Below are 24,879 nucleotides of genomic sequence, written 5' to 3' on the forward strand. Positions count from 1 at the left end.
CCTGCAGTTTAGAGTCATGCGTTATTTATCTCTTGTCTGTTTTTCTTTCCATCTGAAATCCTGTTAATTAATGACTTTATAGCCTTTGCTGTAAAATGAATCCATAAAACAAGTGTTTTATTGAACAAATTAGCAAGGGACAAGGCAGCTCTTCTGAATTCTGAAACCAGGGTTTATTTGTGCTTTTGAATATAACAATTAGCCTTTATGTGACTGGTCTAATAAAAAACCTAATAGTTTACTAAAATCTCTGACAAGAAAGAATAAATACGAGTAATGAGCCTAATAAAAAGTATAATAGTAATGCAATGTTGAAAACTCCTTCTCTTGGGAAATGTTTTATTGTTACTGTATAGCACAAACTTTGCATGTTAAAATAACTGAGTTATTATCCTTTTCTAAAAACCCAAGTATATGGAAGAAAGGGTTATGAATAGACAAACTATTGCAGAATAAAATATTCAAAACTAATTTGAACTGCTGGTGTAAGAAGATGGCAGATCTGACCTTGTAGAGCTTTACTGTTTCTCATTTGTATTATTCTCTATAAGCCTGAATGTATACATATTTTATGATGTTATTAGACTGCTGCTGAGCAGGTGGAGGGAAAGGGGAGGGAGGCAATTTCAGCACACCCGTTTGAATTACCTAAGAGGAGAAAGCTGAGTTTGAGTTGCAATCTCAAATTTTGCAGTTGGATTATTAAAAAATGGATAACAGTGCTGCCTCCTGCCAAGTAGGCCACAGATGGGGAGTTAATACCTGTTCATTTCGCTAAATAAAGCCAACCTGGTTCATCAAGGGCATCCTGTGGATGGGATCAGGCTTCTGCATAGGGATCCCTTCCTAGATTGGGCCCCCAGTGGAGAAGTGAGTGCTGCACATGGGGTACCCCATGTGGATTTGAGAGCTGCTCACACTAGATGGGAATCTCACCAAACAGAAGGTTGTTTTTACATCCTAGAACAAGGTTCTCATAGTTCACCTCCCACACAGTGCCAGATTGGTTCAAAGTGCCAGGATGGGAGGCGAAAGGAGGGCAGGATGCTGCTACCCCTCCCCACATTCTACCACATGAGGATCACCTTATAGAGCTGGTCCTGCCACTATGGCCAACAACTGACCAACTCTGGAAACTTTGTTTATTACAGAAGTCTACTTGAACACATGAACACATGAAGCTGCCTTACTGAATCGGACCCTTTGGTCCATCAAAGTCAGTATTGTCTGCTCAGACCAGCAGCGGCTCTCCAGGGTCTCAGGCAGGGGTCTTTCACCTCACTTACTTGCCTAGTCCCTTTAACTGGAGATGCCGGGGATTGAACCTGGGACCTTCTGCATGCCAAGCAGATGCTCTACCACTGAGCCACAGCCCTTCACCCCTGTGCAACTTGACCAATGCTAAATAGCCTTGGGTACATTTAAACTAAGAAATATTTAAATAAAGAAATAAAGAGCAGTTTTCTTTGTTTGTTTTTTCCTATAAAAGAGACTGCAAAGGGTCCAGTATGATAAAAAATATATGTTATGCTATCCAGTTGGTGCTGTTCAAGCTGAGAGGGGGCAGCCTACGTGCCTTTTCTGTTGCCTCTTTCTCTCTTCTTGCAGGTAGTAGTTGTATACCCATCTTTCTTTGTATCAGGTATATGGCCAAACTGCAAGAAATATTCTCTGTTTGTTTGTTCATTTGTTTATTTGGGATATGTTTATGCCACCTCTCCAGAGCCCTGGTCAAGATGGCTGTACAGCTTAGAGACACTCATATATTTTTGTTTTAGTTTTTTTTATTTTTACTGAAAAATTTCCAATGTAAAATTAACAACTAATCTCCATCTGTTTTAGTAACAAGGAAATGGAACAATTGTGTAGTGGTGGAAAGTGCTGTCAAGTAACAGCTGACTTACAGCTACCCCATAGGGTTTTCAAGGCAGGAAACTTTCAGAGGTGATTTGCCATTGCCTGCTTCTGCATGGGCTGAAAGAACTGTACTGGCCCAAGATCACCCAGCAGGCTTCATGTGGAGGAGTGGAGAATAGATCGCAGTTCTCCAGATTAAAGTCCACCACTCTTAACAACTACACCATGCTGGCTCACTACTGCTGTTAAACTACCCCATTTGCCCAGCTTTGTGCAGCTTTTGAAAGATTTTAAAATCTTTATCATGCCTCCATCTAGCCAAGATACCCAGTTTCCTCATCCTTTCCTGAGGTGTATTCCTTACATACCGTCCAGCCTACAGTTTATGAGTCTAATACCTGTTTTTCAAAAACCCTTTTTGCTTTAGTGTTTTGTGTATATTATTGTGTAATATTTCTACTAGTAACCTCTTGTTTAAAAAATGTTTATTGATTGGTTGATGGTTTCCAGAATAATAAAAATACCATGTAGCAAATGTTTCGCTGCTATTATACCTAATGTGTCACTTTGGCAAGATATTTTTCTGTCTCCCTAAAAGTGATGAGGGGTTCCTAGTGTGAACTGGATTGATTCCTCTCATGAAACTCATTTGGCTCTTGTGTGGCAAGAAGAGGCCAAATTTTATGGCATCTTGTGCTTTAAAGAGGTTGCTTTTCATCTCATTCCTTCTCCAGAGACTTAAATGGAAGCAAGACTCAAAAAGGCTGTTGATCATAAGAAAACACAACAGACTTGTAGGAGTATTAATGGCTTATTTAGTTATGTCCATTGCATAAAGATTTTCAAGAAGGTATGCAATGCAGCTAGTGAAATGTTCTTAGCTGGCAAGGTTAGGCTCATGGCTCATCCACCTCTGCAGATGGAGTTGCCCATTCTTCCAAATACATATGTTCAGAAGATACTATATCCCTCCCTCCCCTGTAGGGAGCTGCAGTGGTACACTGTCTGCAGTTTCTATTTGTGTTGCTGGATGGGAGACCACCTTGAGAACCATATGTAAGATGCTCTGAACTCCATAAAGGAGTACCAGGGAACAAATCTGTAAATAGGCTTAGGTCTGCATTGCAAGACTCAACTGTTTTTTGAATGGCTATGCTACTAGACAGGGTGACTAAAAGGAACCGTCATGTTCAGCGGCAATAATCCTCTGAATACCAGTGGCAGAAGACAACATCAGGGGAAGGACTCAGCCTTTATGCCCTGTTGTTGGACCTCCAGAGGAACTGGTTGGCCACTGTGTGAGAAAGGATGCTGGACTAGATGGACCTCTGGTCTAATCCAGCAGGGATATTCTTATGTTCTTATTCTATCATTGTTGTGGGTAGATATTAGTACCAAGAGTTCTCTCAGCAACTAAATCAGTTGTGGTCAACAATGATATGTGAATCAGGTTACACATATTCCATTTCCTCAAACTACAAAGTAGGTTCCATTTCAGTTAAGTGTATGGAGGAAGTAGCTCAACTCTGTCAGAATATTTTCATTGGAAAATTGTCAAGGAAAAAGAGAACAGAATTATAATCAATTAGAGATGTTGGTTCAGAAAAATCCCCCATTTCCCCCACTTTAGAGATTTGAAATTTTCATGATTTCATACCTCTGTTCCCACTGGCCATTATTAAATGTGCAAGCCAATCTAAATATGACTGGTGCGTCAGAAAAACATCCTGTCTCTGCAACAGCTGAAGGAATTAAGTGCCAGAACTGGTTATTACATTGGTTTTGTTTAGTTAGCATTAGCTTGCTGGTGGGTCCTCTTAATTCTTCTGAGCCTCAAGTGCTGATATAGAGCAGAAAACTGGTAGAGCATCCTGTCCAGCAGCAAGAAAATTATCTGCATAATTCCTTCAGTGTTGAGTAACAGCATTTTTTAGAGGATTCTGTCACCTAGTGTGGAAGGCGAGATCAGAAGAAATGGCTGGAAGTGGTTAGGTTTATGGGAAGGTAGGATGCAGGTATATGACTCACCCACACGTTGCGGTGTTTGGAACATTCTGTGATGGCGTAAAGAATGAAAGCAGGAAGTTTCCGTGCAACAGTAGAGAAGGAAGACCAATGTGTACACAACAGAAACTTGATCCTTGCAGTCCATAGGTGTCTCAGTTTGTGCTTGCCTATTACCTGAGGCTATTCATCAACACTTTAGATATACAGCGTGGACACTATAAAATCAAATTGTAGTCCAAGCTAGCCTGATCTCATCAGATCTCAGAAGCTAAGCAGGGTCAGCCTTGTTCAGTATTTGGATGGGAGACCACCAATGAATATCAGGGTCGCTATGAAGAAGCAGACAATGGCAAACTACCTCTAAATATCTCTTGCCTTGAAAACCCTACAGGGTCACCATAAGTGGGATGTGACTTGATGGCAAAAAAAGAAAAAAGGAATCTTTCCAAAAGTGCAAATGTTACATTTTAAAGAATAATTAACATTGGGAGGGTGACTGGAAGCTATTGTTGTTTTTAATATGCAGTGTCTGAGGGTTTTCCACATGGACTTTTTTTGGTCAGTTCTGGCCCCATACTGCTTCAGTTTATCCCTTGATTTCCATGTGTATTTTTTTGCCTAATTTTTACTTCGTTCCCCCCCCCAAAGGAGTTTCCAGATGTTTTGAGACCACTTTTACCCCAATCTTTTTCTCTGGAAGCTGATTCTGAGTCAGTTTTTTCCTAGCGCATAATGTTTCTATTGGTTTTCTTTGTCTCACCCACCTGCATCCCACTGTTCAATGATTGGACTGCTGTCATCGTTCAACTCCTCCTCCCGCCCCCCGCTGAAGACAAGTGATTTCAGATTTTTTAAGGCCCTAAGATATATTGATATCAATGTAGTGTTGTAATGATAATTTAAGCAGGTTCTCTAAATTCCGAGCTTTCATTTTAAAATAGTAAGTCTCTAGCTCCTTCCCTTGCAGAGATATAAGGAAAAGGCATATCTCTGCGAGGGCAGGGGCCAGGCTAGTAGGCTTACCAATTGCCTGGTGGGGGCAGGCAAAATCCTGCCAGTCCACTGGGCTGCCTGCCGACCAGCTGAAGGTCAGCAGGCAAAAGAGAGGGGGAGGCATGCAATGCGCACGCGCCCCACACGCTGCACCAACATCGCTTCCAGGTTTACCCAGAAGCGACACAGACTCTCTAGCAACCTCTGGCGAAACTCTGCGAAAACCATAGGGTTTCAGTGGAGATTGCTAGAACATCCACGTCGCTTCCGGGTAATCCCGGAAGTGACGTCAGTGCATCATGTGGGGTGTGTATGTGCATGGTACAGGGTGTGCATGCATATCACACGCCCCCCCAGCCACGCCCCCCACAAAGCTCCTGCAAGTGGAGCAAAGGGACCTGGCAACCCTAGGGCCTAGAGACTTATTTTACAAAAAATGAAAGCTAGGAATTCAGAGATCCTGCTTAAATTATCATTACAACACTACATCAATATATTGATATTTTAGTTCCATTTTTTAAAACAGGGGTGCTGTGTTGCCACCAATGACAACCGCACCTTCCTTTGAAAATCCTCATTATTTAAGCCATGTGCAGAAGAGAACAAGCTGACTCTACAACTATAAAAATGCACAGAGAGGGCAGACATGAGGACGAACCCTGCCCAAATCGATTCCAGTGCTTTTGGACTGACTCCCAAGAAAAACAAGAGTATGGAAAAGGTCTGGGAGTTTTTAGATGACAGAGGTCTTTCCTTCTATGGTTTCCCTTCCTTTTGTGGGTGCTTCCAAGAAGAAGGGAGGCTGATACTGCCTCTGAAGTGATAATGAGGGGGGATTTCTCTTAAAGAAAACTTTTGTAAGCCCTATGTACCCTACCTCCAATAATTAATTCATTGCTGGGAAAGTAACGGGCAAAGGGATATAAACAGTCCATCTCCTTTTTATATCCTTATATATTATCACATGCCATTTAGTTTTCTTCCATAAAAGCTGGAGAATCAAATAAAAGATACTGTAAAGGAAATTAACCAAAGAAAAAAATGTTTTCCAAAGGCAATCAACACAGTCCAGATGATTTCACTCTGAGAAAGCTGACCTCAGCTTCTCCTAGACAGGAGACAGATGGATAAATATGTGCTGTGTTAGTCACCACAGAGACAGAGAAAATTGGACTTTCCAGAAGAATTTTCATTGGCTTCCATAGCCTTTTTGTTTGATACAGCCCTCACAGGCAATCTTTAGCAGATTAACAGATGGAATGGGCTAAACCAGCCCTGTCAATACATCGCTGTGTCATAAAGGGACATGGAAATAACCTTCGCATGGGCAGGATTTTGCTACATTAAAGGAACTGAAAATAATTTGCAATTTACCACAAAAATCTCATACATAATGGTCCAAGTTCAAATGAACCAATTATACTTTTCCCCTTTGTGTATCTAACTGATCGACTACCCAACACATTTTAGGCCATCCCAGTATGCATAGCGATGCCTCAGATTATTTATTTACATACTGCTTCAGTCACAATCTCATGGGATTAAATAGTTCTTCAGTGAATTCTAAATATCTGGGGCTTCTTTTTTTGGCTGTCAAGTCACAGCTGACTCATGGCAACCCCATAGGGTTTTCAAGGCAAGAAACATTCAGAAGTGATTTGCTATTGCCTGCATCATGACCCTGGACTTCCTTGGGGGTCTCCCATCCAAATACTAACCATGGTACCTTCCAATATGTGATGAGATCAGGTTAGCCTGGGCTCTCCTCGTGAGGGCATATCTGGGGCTGTTAGAATAAAAGAAATGGAAAGTATTAACCCTAGGTAAATGAGATCTTGTTCCTTTGACAGCCATCATTTGATGGTTCTTTCATGCTTTCAAATCCTATTCATATGAAAATCTAAATTATGAAAATACAACCATATGTGCCAAAATTCTCCACTAAACTGTAAATCAACTATGGCCACATCTACAATAATGGGGTTATGGCTCAGTGGTAGAACATCTGCTTTGCACACAGAAGATCCCAGGTGTAATCCCTGGCATCTCCATTTAAAAGGATCAGCTATTGGTGATGTGAAAGGCCTGTCTGCCTGAGATCCTGAAGGCAGGCAGCCAGTCAGAGTAAACCTTACTGACCTTGATAGACCAACGGTCTGACTTAGTTGAAGGCAGCTTTATGGAATCATGTGGAATTGTTGACTTCTCTGTTACATATCTGTCTCAAAGGCCAGAATCCTATAAAGACTCTCCGTTAAAGCAATATAAGGACATAAATCTCTTTATTGAGTCTAAATCCAAAGAAGCTGCATTGAAACTATTTTGAAGAGGACAAAGTCCATAATATTGGAATGTTTCTTTTAAACAACTATCCTGTGAAATTGGGATCTATTGATATACCCTGTCGGAACCAGAATTTTATACAGTAGTGCAGGCATGTCCAAAGTCCGGCCCGCGGGCCAATTGCGGCCCACCGACCGGTTGAATGGGGGCGGGAGGCCCCTCCCAGCAGCCGCCCAGCGGGAGCCGGGTGCAGAGCCGGCGGGCCAGGGGAGCCGGCTTTAAAGCCGCCAGCCAGCTGGGGGGCAGGAGGCCCCTCCCAGCTGCCCAGCGCAGCGGCAGCGGGGCACAGAGCCAGGCTGCCCCAGGAGCTGCCAGCCAGCTGGGGGCGAGCCCTCCCCCCCAGCCACGGGAGCCCGGAGTGGAGCCGGCAGCCAGCTGGGGGGCAAGGGTCTCCCCCCTCCGCCGCACCGTGGAGCGGCAGCAGGGCGCGGAGCCGGGCCACCCCAGGAGCCGGCTGGGACGTCACCGGCCAGCTGAGGGGTGGCAGCCCTCCCCCCAGCTGCGGGAGCCCGGCACGGAGCCAGCAGCCAGCTTGGGGGCGGGGGTCTCCCCACTCCGCCACCCAGCACCACGGGAGCCCGGCAGAGCCGGCGCACCCCAGGAGCCGGCTTGGGGGTGGGGACCCTCCCCCCCCTCCTGGAGACCGGCACGGAGCCGCCGCACCCCGGGAGCACGGCGCGGATGCCAACCCACCTGCACAATGTAGGAAATTCACAACTATCTCCCCCCCACACCCCCAGTGACCCCTACTCCATGCCCAGAAGATGGCCAAGAGTTGGACGGGACCACCAGGGTCATCTAGTCCAACCCCCTGCACAATGTAGGAAATTCACAACTACCTCCACCCACACCCCCAGTGACGCCTACTCCATGCCCAAAGATAGCCAAGAGTTGGACGGGGCCACCAGGGTCATCTAGTCCAACCACCTGCACAATGTAGGAAATTCACTACCTCCTTCCACATCCCCAGTGACCTACTCCATGCCCAGAAGATGGCCAAGATGCTGGACTTTGGACATGACTGGCTTAAGGTCACAGAGGGACCAGGAAGGAGCGGGACTTCCGCCCTGAAGGAAAGGGGCGGAGCGAGGTTAATTAGCTTTTAATTTTAATTTTAAATGCTAATTTTAATTTTTAATTTCAATTTAATTTAATGTTTAATTTAATTGTAATGGTTCAAAGAATGTCAGGCAAAATGGTCGGCCCTCACGCATGTTCACTTTATCAAATCTGGCCCTCTATGAAAAAAGTTTGGACACCCCTGCAGTAGTGCTTTCATTAAATAAAGTATCATAGTTCAGTATGGGGGGAAATCACATTAAAGGAAAATCCCAAAAAGACCCAATCTCTACTTCAATGCAGTTCTTTATAGTTTCAGACTGAGCTATGAAAACTTTCCATGGAGCAGATGTTCCTGTTTACTGTGCCCTATAGAACTTAGTGGGAGGCATTGAGAACCAAATCTTTCTGCATAGGTTCTTCCAGCTTTCAAAGGCCTTCCTAAGTAGACATGTCTTTAAATTGTGATAGAAGACCAGAGGAGATGGTGCTGCTAAATGTTATCTCCAAAAGAAGGAAGTTCCACAGTTCGGGAGCAGTCGTTGAGAAGGACCTCTCTTGGGTTCTTGATAATGAAGCCATGGCCTGCAGAGACTCTGGACAGAGCCTGCTGACTGAGCTCAAAACTTGGGTGGGTTTGTATAGGTGGAGAAGGTCATTCAAATTATTTAGGGCTTTAATTAAGTGTTAAAATCAGTGTAGCAGGATTGTGTCCAGCTCTCAAAATGTACTTCAGTGAATGTCCTAGTGAAACAGATTCCTGTACATGGACTACAACCACTGTGAAAATGTTTTCTGTTCTTTGATGAGACAGTATCACAGAGGGTATTCAGCTTTTGTAGCTCCCCCTCATTATGTTCTTCATTCTTATACTCTGCTACAGTAATTACTACTTAATTAGGTTTTGACCTGAAATATCTTGCTGGCATATTGAAGAACCCCATTATGAAGGCCCAGTGTCTCCTCCTTTCTTATCAGCTGATGACCAACCAGGTCACAGACAGTGTTCTCATTGTCACAGTGCTACTAATTGTAGCCTTTCCCCCTCATTATTAGTGATGATCTGTCATCTTTTCATATATATTTTCTGTTAAAATACTGGCTGTCCTATGCTTAAGGATATTTTGCATTATAAATACTTTCCCTTTGTTTTTGCTGGCAGTGGGTGTTCAGCCATATGTTTTGCATATAGCACCTGCCAAGTGCCTAGATTTGAAGGCTGGTTGAACTGCATAACGTTGGTTTTGAAGCTGATTTTTCAGAAAAGCAAGGGAATGATTACACTTGCTGTTATAGCCATCTGTGTGTGTATATATGTGTGTGTGTGTGTGTGTGTGTGTGTGTACCAGGCACCCATATTGACAGAACTGCAATATAAAGCAATGGTATAACATTAAAAATACTTCCCAACCCCACATTTTAACAGTTAAACTGCACATGACATTCTATTAAGGCCATCATAATAAGTTCTTTATTGGTGCTTATTTCAAAAAGAATTTTGATTGGTGTGTTCTTTCAGAATCCTCCGTCTTTTCTCATTCTGATATTAACATGGTTGCTTGGGAAAGAAGAGGAACAAATTCAACTAACAGAGCATTCCTAAGCTCTATGGGTGAAAGCCCTTAGGAGGCCAGGAAGGCGCTGCGATGGTGTCCGGGCCCCCAGTGCCAGTGTCTCTGGGCAACTAACGCCAGCGTTAGTGGCTTGAACACTGGCAGGAAGGCCCGGACGCAAATCACGGGGCACTGCCATGGCAGCACCACCCCAGGATGCCGATGGGGCCTTCCGGCGGCATCCGAACAGCATCAAAGGCCACACCAGGGTCCTGGGAGACGTTCCTGGGGCATTCCGGCGCCGGGCTGGGGGAGGAGCAGCCGTTAGGAGGCCTCCACAGCCCTTTTGGGCCAGGAATGCCCCTTTTATTTTTTGGCGAGATACGCCACCTTTTAGGTGGCATTTCTCCTGTGCAACCCTATGAGGGTTGCACGGATTTTGCCGCTGCAAGGAAATTTTGGCGGGACCAAAACCTCCTTTAGAGGCAGCGCAGCTGCATTGCCTCCAAAAACCAGCTCAGGGATTCCACTCAGGAATGCACTGTAAACCTCCATTATCTGAAATTCTTCTTGATTTTGTCTTCAGGGTATGCCCCCCATCTAAGTTAAAAACTGTCTTTAAAAAGCATTTATGTTTATCAGATTTTGTATTTATCTGAATGTTTTGAATCTTCCAGTTGGTATATTCCTAGAAACTAGACTTTAGTAGAGTTCTGTACCTGTGCTCTACCTCTTCCTCTTTTTCTGATTAATCTCTTTGCCAGTTCATAAATTATGGATAGCAAATATATATTTTTCTTCTTGAAACAAGCATTAGGAAACTGCATTAGAAAGACACAGCATATTTTGCATTTTCTGATGTTGAAAACATACAACTTGCTTGAATCCAATTTGTAAATGTATTGGTATATTGTCAGTGTTTGGGGAGCCTTGGATAAAGCTAGTTTGTTTCTCTAAATTATCTGTTCTTTCTCCCATGGAGGTAAACAAGGAGGTAAACTCAAACATGAGTACTGGACTCTTTGACAAGAACAAAATTGCCAGCTTTTCTTCATCTGGACTTTACATACAATCTTAATGTGTGCTGGAACGGTGTTTCTCAAAAGTTGATAACATCCTTGCTACATAGCTGAGCAGAGCTGAATAAGAAAGCAAGATTTCATCTGTTAAAATGGTGGCTTTTGTACTCAAATTAAATAAGAATATAAATTGAATGTTTAAGACATGTATAGCTTCATCCAGAAGAAGCTGCCATAATCTTCTGCTCAGGCAAGGCCTTCTTTTAGTGAAGTTGATGATTCCTTCCTCCCCCTCCCCTACTGTAGGCCACTGATCTCCCTGAAGTGCTGCTCTTGAGAGACAGCCTCCCCCCCAGCAGCATCCGAGGCAAATGGACAGCCTACAGCAGGAAGAGGGAACTGGGGGAAATTACTTCACCACTTCTGTCAGTAGATCCAACCCATAGTATTTTTAATGTGTTACCTAGTGAGTTGCATGCGTATGTGAATTGTCTCTGATTTCTTTTACAAATGATGGGTAATATTAATAACCTATGTGTAAATGTGGGGGTACATATTTTATTACTTTTCACTCTTTCCCAGTTATATAATATGCTTTTGCTAATGTCCAAAAAGTAAGACGTCAAGAGTTACACAACAGTAAACCTCATTATGAAAATATGCATACTTGTATATTTTTCTTTTTTTAGCATTGTTTTAAAGGTCACTGTATCTGGTTAACTCCAGATATCTTGAAACAAGATGGAAACTGGGGAGCATGGAGTAAATTTGGTGCCTGCTCTCGAACCTGTGGAACAGGAATAAGATACAGAACACGGCAGTGTGACAATCCTCAGTAAGTTAAATCTAAGCAAATCATGATAATCGTCTAAATATTTCTGATGAAAATATTGGTAAATTACAAAGGTTCTGCTGTGAGGGACTCTGATTTGGTATCCTATGGTTACAACTCACAAGAAACTTGCGGGGAGGGGGCATTACCCTGCCTTTGCTTCCTTCTCCCCTCCCTTCTTTCTCTCTCCCCCAAGCCAATCGCCTTCTTTCTCTCTCCCCCCAAGCCAGTCCTTCCTTCTTTCTCTTTCCCTCCCCCCAAGCCAATCACCCTTCTTTCTCTTTCCAAGTTTTTTTAAAGCTAGTAATGAACTACCAATATCAAAGTATCAAATTGTCCACATTACCTCATCTGTGGATACCTAAATTCAGTAGGGGAAGGATATGACCCGCCCCCTTCCCCCCCACGAATCTTGTGGGATCTACCTATAACATATATCGCTATGTCAAATGCCCCCCCCCCAAAAAAAAACCCTCAAAAAAGCCTCCTGGTGGCATGTGGGGGTTGCCATGGGGACTGGAGAAGGATAAATGGGTACTACTCTGAGCCTGACATCAGACAGGAAAGGGCAGCCTAAAAATCGAATAAAGGAAGGAAGGAAGGAAGGAAGGAAGGAAGGAAGGAAGGAAGGAAGGAAGGAAGGAAGGAAGGAAGGAAGGAAGGAAGGAAGGAAGGACGGACCAGAAAAATCCAGACTTCCTTGCCCACATAGCAGCCGGTATGACTTTGTTGTGATCTTTCTCAAAACATTGCAACAAAATAGATTTGGAAAAGAGCTCACAAAAGTACCATGATGCTGTGGGGAAGTAGGGGAAAAACATACTTCCCAATAGCATCAAACTCAAAGAAAGTCATCCATGTGGAAGCTGCCTATGTCATTAGTAGTATCCTTTATAATTTTATTATTGAGCAGCTTTCTGGAAAGATGCACACAAATTTTCCAAAAAATAATATTAATATTGTTTAGAAGGATACCATGGCTGTGATCCAGGACACCTGTACTGTATGTGTACCCATCCAGAGTTTTCTTTTCCAGCAGGCTACCTATATACAAGAAAGAAACCTGAAAAGGAGTTTAAAATGCAGGTTATTGGGCTAAGAACTGGAAAGGGAGGGAGCACTGGGAATATGCACTTGGATATGTCCAGTCTGAATATATACCCCCAAAATACCTTATAGGTATACCTTATAGGAGTTTTTTAAGTATCTGGAGTGGAATTCAGGATTCTTGGGAATACCAGTATTTGGGAATATCGGGCTGGCATTTTAAGGATCCTAGGCCTATTTTTTCCCCTTTGACAATGGGAGGGGAGGGGGGAGGGAGGCACTTCGCCTGGCTCAGGGAAGTTGGCTTCCAGCGGATGTAATCTCACCTGGCCTAGGGAAGGTGGCCACCTGGTCCAGGCAAGCCAGGAAAAGGATCTGGCAGAGCTGCTGGTTTGGCTGACTCCTTCTCCCTCCTTCTTCCCTCCCTCCTCTGTGGGGGCAAAACCCTTACTCCAAGGCTGTTTCTTCCTCCCAGTGCATACCCCTGGCTAGGAGGATGGCTGGGCACACCTTGTTCAGGGATCCCTTGGTCTGTAGTGGACAGGAAACACTAGGTCCCTTGCAACGTTGATGTCATTTGGTTGAAAACCAGCCACTCCAGCCCACCCTCCAAAGCCCCCCACAGGGAATAGTGGACCCAGAATAATTCCTTAATCCCAGAAAAACCTGAACCCAAATCCTAAAATGGTATTGGGGAGGCGAATACAATCCAATACCAGTATTTATGCCATTTTCAAAATCCATATCTAAAAATTACTGGGTGTTTTTTTGGAGGGTTGCAAGTGAAGACTCCACAAGTGAAGTCTCTTTCATTTCCAGGGTGGTCCCGTTCATTTTACTGAAAGGAATCAGTCATGTGCAGCAAGGTGCACACAATCAACCTCTCAGGCTCTCAGATCATAAACTCCAAATACAAGTTAAACAAACAAGAACTAGCAACAAAATCATTTTAGAAGAGTCATGTCTGTGAAATGAATGTTTAAGCAGAGATGACCATCTTTAATATTGTCAGAGGTCACTGTATTCTCTAGACAGAGATGAAAGTATTTTGGTTTGGTTAGACTGTTTAAAGTTTTGATATCTAAGCCTCTCTGAGTCGGGTCTTTGGAGAAAAGCTGGGATGTCAATATTCTAAATAAATATTTTTGTTGTGTAGCCATGTTCATTCAGGGGTGACCTACCCCATAAAAGTCGCTATGGAAAAATCAACACCAAGTTGTAACTAAGCATTTGCTTGGGTTGATTCTGCAGTAAGCTGCCTCTTCCTTCAACTTGTTAAGTCCGCGTGGGGAGGACACACGAGGTCAAGACGGAGTTCCAACACAATACGTTTATTGTAGTACGTGGCGGCAGGCTTGGAGTCTGCTGTGCTGTGGTCCGGCGCGGTTTCTGAGGTGGCAGTGAGGCTGGGCAAGTCTGCTGGGCAGCGGCGCAGCTGGTCAATCTGCCGCCGCAAGACTCGTCCGTCCGGGGTGGCAACCCGGTAGGAGACCGGGCCGGTTGCTTCCTGGACCGTGGCTGGGATCCAAGCCAGGCCCGTGCTGTAGTTCCGGGCGTAGACCGGGTCTACCTGCTCCACGGTCCTCGGAACTGCGGGGCAGAGTTGGCTGGGCTTCTCTGGTGCCAGGTCAGGGTGCAGGCAGTCGAGTAGTCCTTTCGGCCGGTGCCCCATAAGTAGTTCTGCGGGGCATCGGCCCATTGCTGAGTGGGGGGTGATGTGGTGGGCTAGCAAGAAGTTTGCTAGTCGTGCATCCCAGTCCCCGTAGATGGTTTGCCGCAATGCATCCTTAGTCGTTCGGACCATCCGCTACACTTGGCCGTTGGTGGAGGGATGGAAGGGTGCCGAGGTGACATGGCGTATCAGGTTCTTTGCCATAAACTCCTGGAACTCCGTGGACATGAACTGGGCCCTGTTGATGGAGATGATGGTGTCCGGCAGGCCATGGGTGGTGAAGAGCCGGTGCAGCTCCCGGATGACAGTCTGCGACATCACGGAAGTCACTGCCACGACTTCCAGCCACTTGGAGAAAGAATCCACAACGACCAAAAAAGTCTTGCCTTGAAAGGGCCCCGCAAAGTCAATGTGGACGCGGGACCAGGGGGCGTGTGTGGACTCCCATCGCTGGACTGGAGCGCGTGGCATCTCAGGGCGTGACTCCTGGCAGGGCTGGCAACGGCTTACCCATTCTTCAATTGCGGCGTCGATTCCTGGCCACCAGACGTAGCTGCGAGCTAGCGCCTTCGTGTGGACGATGCCCGGGTGGCTCTTGTGCAGTGTCTCCAGGACTCTGGAGCGGAGCTTGGGTGGGACAACGACGATGCTCCCCCACAGCAGGCACCCCTTGTTGAATCAGAGTTCGTACTGCCGGGTTGCAGATGGCTTGAACTCCTCCCCTGGATGAGCCGCAGGCCACCCCTTTCCCACCCAGTTAAGGACACGGGCGAGGGTGCGATCCTTCGCGGTGTGGGCAGCAATGTCCGAGGCGTGCAGGGGTGGTTCCGGCAGGGTCTTTAGGAGCATCCCGTTGAACGCCGGGGCTGGGTCGGGGTCAGGGTCGGAGTCTTCCAGCGGCAGGCGGCTGAGGGCATCCGGACGGCTGATCGACTTCCCGGGACAATGCATGAGGCGAAAGTCGTACGCATTCAGGAAAATGGACCAGCGGCGCATCCAGGGCAACAGGATCTGAGGCGTCTGTCGGTCTGGGAGGAAGAGGCCCAGGAGCGGCTTGTGATCGGTGATGATCTCTAACGGCCAGCCGTAGATGTAGTCATGAAACTTTTTAACGCCAGCTACGATGGTGAGGGCCTCCCAGTCTATCTGGGCGTAGTTGCGCTCCGCCGGCAACAGGGTCCGGGAGTAGAAGGCGATCAGTGCCTCCCACCCGTCTGGCATCCAGTGGCTAAGGACTGCTCCGATGCCGTAGGGCGAGGCATCGCACATCAGTACCACCGGCAGCCGCTCATCGAAGTGGACGGGCAGGCTGGATTCCGAAATGAGGCCCTTGGCAGCCTCGAAAGCCCGTTGGTGAGCCTTGCCCCAAGACCACGGAGTGGCCTTGTCGAGCAGGCGGTGGAGGGGCTTGGCAACCGACTCCTTGTTGGGCAGGAAGGCATGGTAAAAGTTCAGCAGTCCAAAAAATGCCTGGAGCTCCAGCTTGCACTGGGGTGGAGGGGCCTTGTGGATCGCGGGGTTGGGTGGATGCCGTCAGCGTCAATCAGGTAGCCCAGGAACTCTACCTGGGGAAGGCCGAGCTGACACTTTTCACGCTTCACGGTGAGTCCAGCGTCCCAGAACCTGCGGAGAACCCCCCGGACGTGGTCTAGGAGCTCCCCATCAGAGCCGGCTGCGACCAAGATGTCGTCGAAGTAGGGGACAACGCCCAGGAGGCTCTTCGGAAGAGCCTCCATTAAGTTCTGAAAAATGCCAGGCGCGGTGCTGATCCTGAACTGCAAGCGTTTAACTCTGAAGGTGCCGCGGTGTGTGACAGTGGTCTGGGTGTCCGCGGAATCGGCGTCAACAGGCAGCTGCTGGTACGCCTGGGCCAGGTCAAGCTTGGCGAACACCCGGCCACCGGCGAGGGAGGCCAGGAGGTGGCTTACTACGGGCACCGAATAAGCGTGGCTCTGCAGGGCCTTGTTTATGGTGCACTTATAGTCCGCACAGATCCGGACTTCCCCATTGGGCTTGAGTGGAGTTACTATCGGGATCTCCCATCGTGCGCTCAGAACCGGCTCCAAGATGCCCTGTGAGACGAGGCGATCCAACTCGGCATCGATCCTGTCTTTGAGGGCGAAGGGGACGTGGCAGGCCTTGAGGCGGGTGGGGGCAGCGGCGGGGTCGATGAGCAGGTGGATGGGAGGGCCTTTGTAGCAACCCAGCGGCCCGTTCCAGACGCCCTCAAACTCGGCCCAGATGGCATTGAGCTGGACCACATCGATATGGTCGGCTGTGCAGGTTGTCATGGCGGCAGCGGCAGGTTGCGGTGCGCTCCCCATCGGACAGCTCGCGGACGGGCTGGGTGACGCCGTCCTTTTTGGCTGGAGCCGTAGGCCAGCCCTTCTTCGCGGAGTGGCAGACCTTAGCAATGTGGCCGCCACAACGGCAGCCACACCAAATGGCGTCGCGGAAGCGGCACGTGCGACGGTCGTGTCAGTCTCCACAGCTAGCGCACGGGCGAGCCATGTGGCCCCGCAACCTGTGCCCCTAGACAGCCATTTTGTGGGTCTCAGTCTCTCCGTCCCCATCACTGGCGCTCTCATAATGGACGGAAGCAGGAGGTGGCGGCAGCGGAGTGCGGTTGCTCAAACGGTCAGCCCTGGTGGAAGCCTCAGCAGCGGTGGCTTCCTCCAAGGCCGATGTGAGGGTGACGTCCTTACGAACGATGAGGCGGCGGCACACCTTCTTGTTCCCCAGGCCGAAAACGAACCGGTCTAGCAGGGAGCCGTTGAGGTCCGGGAATTCACAGAACCTGGCCATATGGTGTAGGGCTGCTAGGTAGTCGGCGGCGGACTCGCCAGGCTCCTGGTCCCGTAGATGGAACGGCAGGCGGCGAGCGAGGCAAGTTGGCTGGGGCGAGAAGTGGTTTCCCAGCGCGGTCAAGATGGCCGGCAGCGGCGTCTCGAGCACCTTCGCAGGGGCCAGCAGAGACTGGGCGAGCTGGAAGGTCCGCGGGCTGCACATGCTGAGGAACAGCGAGCGCTTCTTGCCGCCATCCGTGACGTCGTTGGCGTCCATGAAGCATGTTACCCAGCCGGCGTAGCTGTCCCATACACTCGGGCTGGCGGAGTCGAACAGTTCCAGGGAGCCTCGGGTGGCCATCGCAGCGAAGTGTTGCATCTCAGGTGTGTCATAGGATTTTAGCAAGGCAAACCGGACTGCCTACTGGTCACTGTAAGGTCGCGGAAAGCAAGGCGATTTCAGCAAGAGTGATTTCTGTATCAGAGCCGGACTGCCTACCAGCCTTCGTCGCCACTGTTAAGTCCGCGTGAGAAGGACACACGAGGTCGAGACGGAGTTCCAACACAATGCGTTTATTGTAGTACAGAACAGAACTGGAGAACTCAGTAGAAATGGCCCTGCTTAAATGCTCCTCTGGCCTCCTGCGGCCACTCCCCCTCGATCCGTGATAGGGGGGAAACAACCCCGGGGTACCAATGGCGCGTGCCGGCTTAGGGCCAATGGTATGCGCTGGCTTTGTCCAATCGCGTGAGCAGGGCTTTGGAGCCTTCGCCCACGACTCAAGCTCCAACGTTCCCCTGCATATCCCCTAACTATATACATACACAACAAACTTTTGAAACAATTTTCTGGGTTGTTTTTTTTATGAAGGATTAAAAGTTGGTAAGGGAGCTGGCAACCATAATATACAATTTCTTCCTGGACTGCAATTCATCCTTTTTTTAAAAAAGGCCTGTAGATATGAACGCTGGAAGTGAAATAGCAGAATTTTCATTGATAAGGTCTCGTGATGCAGTGTCATAATTGTCTAGAACACTTTGTGAAATGTAAAGCCCTGTCTTCATGGTAGCTAAAGATGGGGGGTCCCATGGTGCTTTGTCTTCCTATGGATAGAGTAGGCATTGACGTTCTGGAGACGTATTCTGACATAACAGCCTGTGCCACAGATAGCCAAAAACTAAAATAAAGGAGGGGAAAGAAAGAAGAATCATTATAGTGGACTGCACTAATTCTGTCTCTTTCTATTTTTACAACCAAAGAAATAATTGAAAGGCAAGTGAAGGATCTGACACAACGGTAGTTGATGTACGTGATACAATGTAACCTTCCAACAGTGCTTTTTTCCCCTTATCCCTTTAAATTCCTAGCCCGGCTAATGGAGGTCGTACGTGTTTTGGTCCGAGCTATGAGTTCCAACTTTGTAGCACACAAGACTGTCCTAACGAGTATGAAGATTTCAGAGAGGAGCAGTGCAAACAGTGGGATCCTTTCTTTGAGTATCAGAACATGAAGCACCACTGGCTTCCATATGAGCATAATGATGGTTAGTATTTTCCATGTGAGTATGGCTTTAGTGGATTCGGTGCCAGTCTGTCATATCTAGAAGACTGGAATTTCCTGTCTGCTAAAAGCACTTGCGCCATTAACACTCACGTTATCCTTCCATATGCCTCAAGCATCTTCTGGCGCTTTCGGGGAAGTGAGCATGCCATTGTTAGGCTCATTCATTACTTAGCACCTCCACTGAATATATCAATGCGAGCCTGCAATCACATCATTACAGAAGCTTTGCTTTGTTCAGAATTCACTTTAATTTGTTGATACGTTAGTGAGGTGGAATATAAACACCCCTCGCTGCTGATTATGGATGCAGCTCACATCTGTGAAACTTAGAGGAAATCCTCATGCACCTGGCTCTAAATTCTTCCTTTGGTGAGTTGATGGGAACTCTTGAAAATTGGAACATTTTCTGTTTCAGTAAATAACAAGAGCATAATGGTCCCACCATAAGCATGTTCACTGAAATGTCAGCCATGCGCTGAACAAATAATAAACCATGTGTTGAGATAAATCACAGGAGTCTTTTTTTCTTTTAGCTAAAGAAAGGTGCCACCTTTACTGCGAGTCTAAAGAAACAGGTGATGTTGTGTATATGAAAAGACTGGCACATGATGGAACACGATGCTCCTATAAGGATTCTCATAGTATTTGTGTACGAGGAGACTGTCTGGTAGGTGCCTTCTGTTTCAAAGTTTATTCTAGTTTTCCATTTGTAAGCATGAGCATAACTCTAAAATTATATGGGAACTTTACTAAGAATTGATCCCTGCCGTAATGTGTCATTGTCATTTTACAAGGAATAACTAGACAAGTTCTCACTGAAATGGAACTGGGCTTGGACCTCAGCCACTCCTGGTATGCTAGGATCAGAAATAGAATATACGGCATAATTAAAGAGAATACTTGACCATGTGGCTAAATTTATTTCTGAGCAAGTACACACTGTAGTTCCAATCTACAGGTGCATATGTGCCACCTCAGAAGAGCAACACTAATGTGACCTTGAGATAAGTTGCCAGCTCTTGCCATATGGTTCCAGTGGTTACCAGAGCAGCACAGGAAGAGCACAACATTCCATCACTTGCATGCCTCTGATGTAACATAGGTTGCCATCAGGCCTGGAGAAAAATGATCTGTCCCTTTTAACAGAGGCTGAGTTATGCATATAGGAAGATGAAGCTTATCATGACATGGAGATAAATAGCATCACCTAGTTGGAAGGGGTCATACAGGCCATCTAGTCCATCTCCCTGCTCAATGTAGGATCAGCCTAGAGCATCACTGTTTGTCCAGCCATTGCTTGAAGATTGCCAGTGAGGGGCGGGGGGGCTCACCACTTTCCTAGGCAGCCGATTCTACTGGTGAACAACTCTTACTGTAAAAAATTTTTTCCTAATATCCAGCAAGTACATTTCCGCCTGTAATTTAAACCTATTATTGTGAGTCCTGCTACCAACAGGAACAGCTCCCTGCCCTCCTCTAAGTGACAGCCCTTCAAATACTTAAAGAGAGCAATCATGCCCCCCCTCAACCTCCTCTTCACCTGGTAAATGACATCTTGTTAAGACTCTATTACAGGGGCTGGATGTTTGTTTTTCTCCATGCCTGTGGGTGACCCTAGGAGTAACTCCAATAAATAGCCCTTCACTCACTGGGTCATTTATTTATGTAAAAAATTTATAGGCCTGCCTTTCCCCCAACAAGTTTTCTCTGTGCTTATAAAAGAAATAAAGCTTGGGATTTGACTTGATTGCAGTTGCTGATGAGTTCCTCTGCCTAAATGCTATTGAATCCAGCAGTTCCCAGCTTGCAGCTCTGAAGCAACATGTAGCTCACATGACCTTGAATTGGGTTTCATGGTCACAGAGCACATCTTGAGGCTGGATTCACTGGAGAACCATTTCTTCAAGGTATAGGGAATTGTACACTCTTGCCCTCAGTGTAATTTGCTTGCTGGTGTTGCTTGCTCACATGACCTTGAATTGGGTTTCATGGTCACAGAGCACATCTTGAGGCTGGATTCACTGGAGAACCATTTCTTCAAGGGATAGGGAATTGTACACTGTTGCCCTCAGTGTAATTTGCTTGCTGGTATTGCCCATGGATCACAGAGGTTGGTGTGTATTGAATTAAATAGCTGCATAATTTCACAGTCAGAATAGTAATATGTGCCTGATGCATTATGAATTAATATTAGGATTTAGTTAAGTAAGCAGCTATAACCAGATTTATTTTAAAATGCCAGTATTTAAACCATGTGTGAATATTAACATGCCCTTTCAGGGAGATACTGTTTCTTTCTGTGCTTTGAATACCCTGTTTTTAATATTGTGATCTGATAAAAATTCAAGTAAATTTCCGACTCTTCCAGGATGAGTAATATCTTTCGTTCTTTGTTTACAGAAAGTTGGTTGTGACAAGTTAATAGGTTCCTCGAAGCAAGAAGACAAGTGTGGTGTGTGTGGGGGAGACAATACCCACTGCAAAGTGGTGAAAGGAACCTTCTCCAGGGCACCAAAGAAACAAGGCTAGTACTCTTGTTCCAGAGAAGCTTGCAAGAAGGTCACAGAGGGGCTTTTAACTTGCTGCATCAGATGATCCATCTGAACACACAATCAAGCTTAAGAAGTGACTTCTGATGAAAATTGCAAGGGTGTTATTAAAACGGAATAATAAAGTAGAAGGCTCCACTGAATATGTTCAAGGCCATCTGTGTACTAAGGGAGGTTTCATGGATCAAAACCTTAGCTTAATGTTTGTAGTCTGGGTCTAGAGCATCTACTTGATTTTCCCCCTGATCTCCAGCCTTTTTTGTTTTGATCATCTCAGATTTCATATTATCCTCAGGGCCATTTTAAATTTGCATATACTTAAATGTTTTGGCATAAGCATATGGACAAGGGTCCTTTCTAGATTGCCCTACTTTTTTGACAAATACAGGATGTGAAGAAACTGACTCATGAGTCCTCCGTTATCTGCATTGGTGTTTAAAGGCTTCGTGTCATTGCTACATCTCTCACTTCACTCTTACCAGCTAGCGTGGGGACAATCAGATGCATGTTTGTAATTTTAGGCTATTGTGCTCAAGGGATGGTGAGGTAAACAGATATCTGTGCTTACAGATATCAAGCTTAGAACATTCAAAATATAAGAAAGTTTAATAAACAAAAATAAAAATAGTACACATTGTCTGTTCAGCCATCAGGCTGTGCACAGATACAAAGGTGAAAACACACAGTCCTCTAACCTTAAACTACTTATCCTTAACAAAACTTAATTGGGACCTGCTAGTAATTTTTGAAGTTGCAACATTTGAGAGTCCTTTGTTACCTGAGTTCTCAGCTGGGACGTCTCCCCAGTGTACCTCGCCTCTTGGATAAGGTGGTGTCCCTAGGTAAAGGTGTCGTCCTTCATGGCTTGTGCCTGTCCAAAGAAGATGGACAAAGAGAAGAGATCATCCTTCTCATGGCATGAGAATTTATCATCTGCCCTTGTAAGTCCATCCCTCTGAAGGGTCATTCTGATCTTTCCGTCTCAAAAAGAAGAAAATGCTACCTAGACATTCGGCTGTCCCAGTCAGATGTGGCATTCCAGCAACATGTAAGAGATTGAACCTTTTGTTCTTACTTTTGGCCAGAGCCATTTGCATAACTAAGAGCTGGAGAACTCAGTGTTTGGGAGAGATAAATGACTCACCTCGTATAGTTTTCATTTTTCAGCCTTTTACTAGCACTGCAGCCTGTGGAGCATGTGTGGAGTGTAGCCCCAATTAATAAAATACTGAGATTCTAGGGTGTAGGGCATTTCTCCACATAGGAATATCCTGTTAGGCATATATCAGGAAGACAGGTTATCTTATCTTTGGAACAAGTTGGAAGTCCTAATTATTGTTTTTAGGCATTAAATAAAATTACTTCAGTGCCAAAGTTGGTAAGGAGAAACATTGCACAATAATGCAAAGGCATCATTTTAATTGCAGACAAATCAGATGAACATATTCATTCCTTGACACTAAGGCTACAATGTCTTTATTTATAAAAATCCATGATGTTTCAAACTCTATTCTGCAGGTTACATAAAGATGTTTGAAATTCCAGCAGGCGCAAGGCACTTGCTTATACAAGAATCTGATGCCACCGTTCATAATCTTGGTGAGTGTTAAACTGGATATTATTGCTGTTGTCATTGTCCGCATGGTAGGGACCGGATTCTACAACCGGCTCCTGCTACCTCCGCCTGCAGGGATGAAATAAGGACACACTGGCTAAGAATCCCCCCCCCCACGCACAATCTGGCCCTGCCCCCTTTAACCCTTTCATTGTTGCCACTTCCGCCCCCAGCCCTCTTGTAGTACAGAGGGAATACATTTCTCCACGGTCCAGGTGGGAAAGGGTTAACACAGTTTCTTGAGTGGTCCTAGCAGCTCCATAGCTAACGACTCTTCCACAAGGGGGAAAAAAGGTTCTTTTTCTCAGCAAAACAAACTCACATCTGCCTTAAATAGAGGCTATTCCTGTCCGCAGGAGGGGGCGGATCACCTGTCTTAGATCCTTCTGAGCTAGAGATCTGCCAGGACCCACAATGGGCCAGACCAAATGATTTCATGGGCCTTAAATGGCCTGATGTTCCCCACCCCTGTTCTATGGGATCCTCTCCATAACACTGTAGCTTTCATTCTGAAGTGACTGCTTCATGTTATATTCCCCCCCACTGAATGACAAGAGTCAGAAACTTATTCTTTTTACAGCTTGCCTATCTGCACATTTACTTTCTGCCAGCGTGGTGTAGTGGTTAACAGCGGTGGTTTGGAGTGGTGGAGTCTGATCTGGAGAACCGGGTTTGATTCCCTACTCCTCCACATGAGCAGTGGAGGCTAATCTGGTGAACTGGATTTGTTTCCCCACTCCTACACATGAAGCCAGATGGGTGACATTGGGCTAGTCACACTCTCTCAGCCTCACCTACCTCACAGGGTGTCTGTTGTGGGGAGGGGAAGGGAAGGTGATTGATAGCTGGTTTGATTCTTCCTCAAGTAGTAGAGAAAGTCAGCATATAAGAACCAACTTTTCTTCTACTTTGAAACCTCACATGTTCAATGGGCTTACAGTCAAGAAAATGGACTTTGGGATTACTGAAACTGGACACCTGGATTTTCTGTGTATAACTACCAGTTCCATAATGAGGCCATAACTTATACTAAACAACACTAGCAGTCCAATCCTAAGGGGAGAGCCAGCGTGGTATAGTGGTTAAGAGTGGTGGTTTGGAGTGGTGGACTCTGATTTGGAGAACTGGGTTTGATTCCCCACTCCTCCACATGAGCTGTGGAGGCTAATCTGGTGAACGGGATTTGTTTCCCCACTCCTACACATGAAGCCAGCTGGGTGACCTTAGGCAAGTCACATTCTCTCAGCCCCACCTACCTCACAGGGTGTCTGTTGTGGGGAGGGGAAGGGAAGGTGATTGTAAGCCGGCTTGAATCTCGCTTAAGTGGTAGAGAAAGTCGCCATATACAAACCAACTCTTCTTCTTCTTCCAAGCCCATTGACCTCAATGGGTTTAGGAGGCTGTAACTATGCATAGGATCATACTATAGGACAGTCTTGTGGATTCCCTGAGCCCCTGTTGATGGTAATCAGACACCTGGCATTTCATCTGGCAAAGCGCTTCCAGAGTCAACCTCATTTCAAAAACCACTTTTTTTGTGTGGTAGATACTGCTCTGTAGCAATGCAGCCCAGGTCTACTTTCAGGCTTGGTGTATGTTGTTAATTCTCTATTCAGCTGCTCACCAGGCTGTGTTTTGCATACATCTCCACAGTCTCCTTCTTGGTCCATTCTCATTCAGACGCTGAGCCATACATAGCAGTGAAGTTCAATCAATCACCAAGCTTAAACGGTAATTGAAATCCACTCCTTAAAATTGAGTGAATCAATAGCAGACAATGTCTTGTAGATTATTATTAATTAGAAGTGGATTCAAACCAAATGGCCCTGATAACCATGTTATGAATCACCCAAGTTTTTGCTGTAGTGAATGCTTCCTCAAGCTGCTGTTCTGTGCAGCCTCATAGGTCTACTAGCATTTTTGGCAAGTGTTCCTTGCTTGCATTAGGCAAACTGCTTCTGGAGAATCATGAGCAAGATGTAA

The 24,879-nt window shown here is 46.1% G+C and overlaps 1 protein-coding gene across 1 annotated transcript in view; it reads left to right on the forward strand.

Annotated features, from left to right (window-relative positions):
* Positions 1 to 24,879, forward strand: part of ADAMTS2 (ADAM metallopeptidase with thrombospondin type 1 motif 2) — a 354,592-nt gene that overhangs the window by 305,539 nt on the left and 24,174 nt on the right. The window contains exons 11-15 of the mRNA XM_056861689.1: positions 11,521 to 11,666; positions 18,537 to 18,712; positions 19,266 to 19,399; positions 21,133 to 21,256; positions 22,800 to 22,880. Coding sequence (XP_056717667.1) covers positions 11,521 to 11,666; positions 18,537 to 18,712; positions 19,266 to 19,399; positions 21,133 to 21,256; positions 22,800 to 22,880 — 661 coding nt within the window. The remainder of the gene's footprint in view (positions 1 to 11,520; positions 11,667 to 18,536; positions 18,713 to 19,265; positions 19,400 to 21,132; positions 21,257 to 22,799; positions 22,881 to 24,879) is intronic.

The sequence above is a fragment of the Euleptes europaea genome, chromosome 1, assembly GCF_029931775.1.
Source record: "Euleptes europaea isolate rEulEur1 chromosome 1, rEulEur1.hap1, whole genome shotgun sequence".
NCBI classification, from domain to species: Eukaryota; Metazoa; Chordata; class Lepidosauria; order Squamata; family Sphaerodactylidae; genus Euleptes; species Euleptes europaea.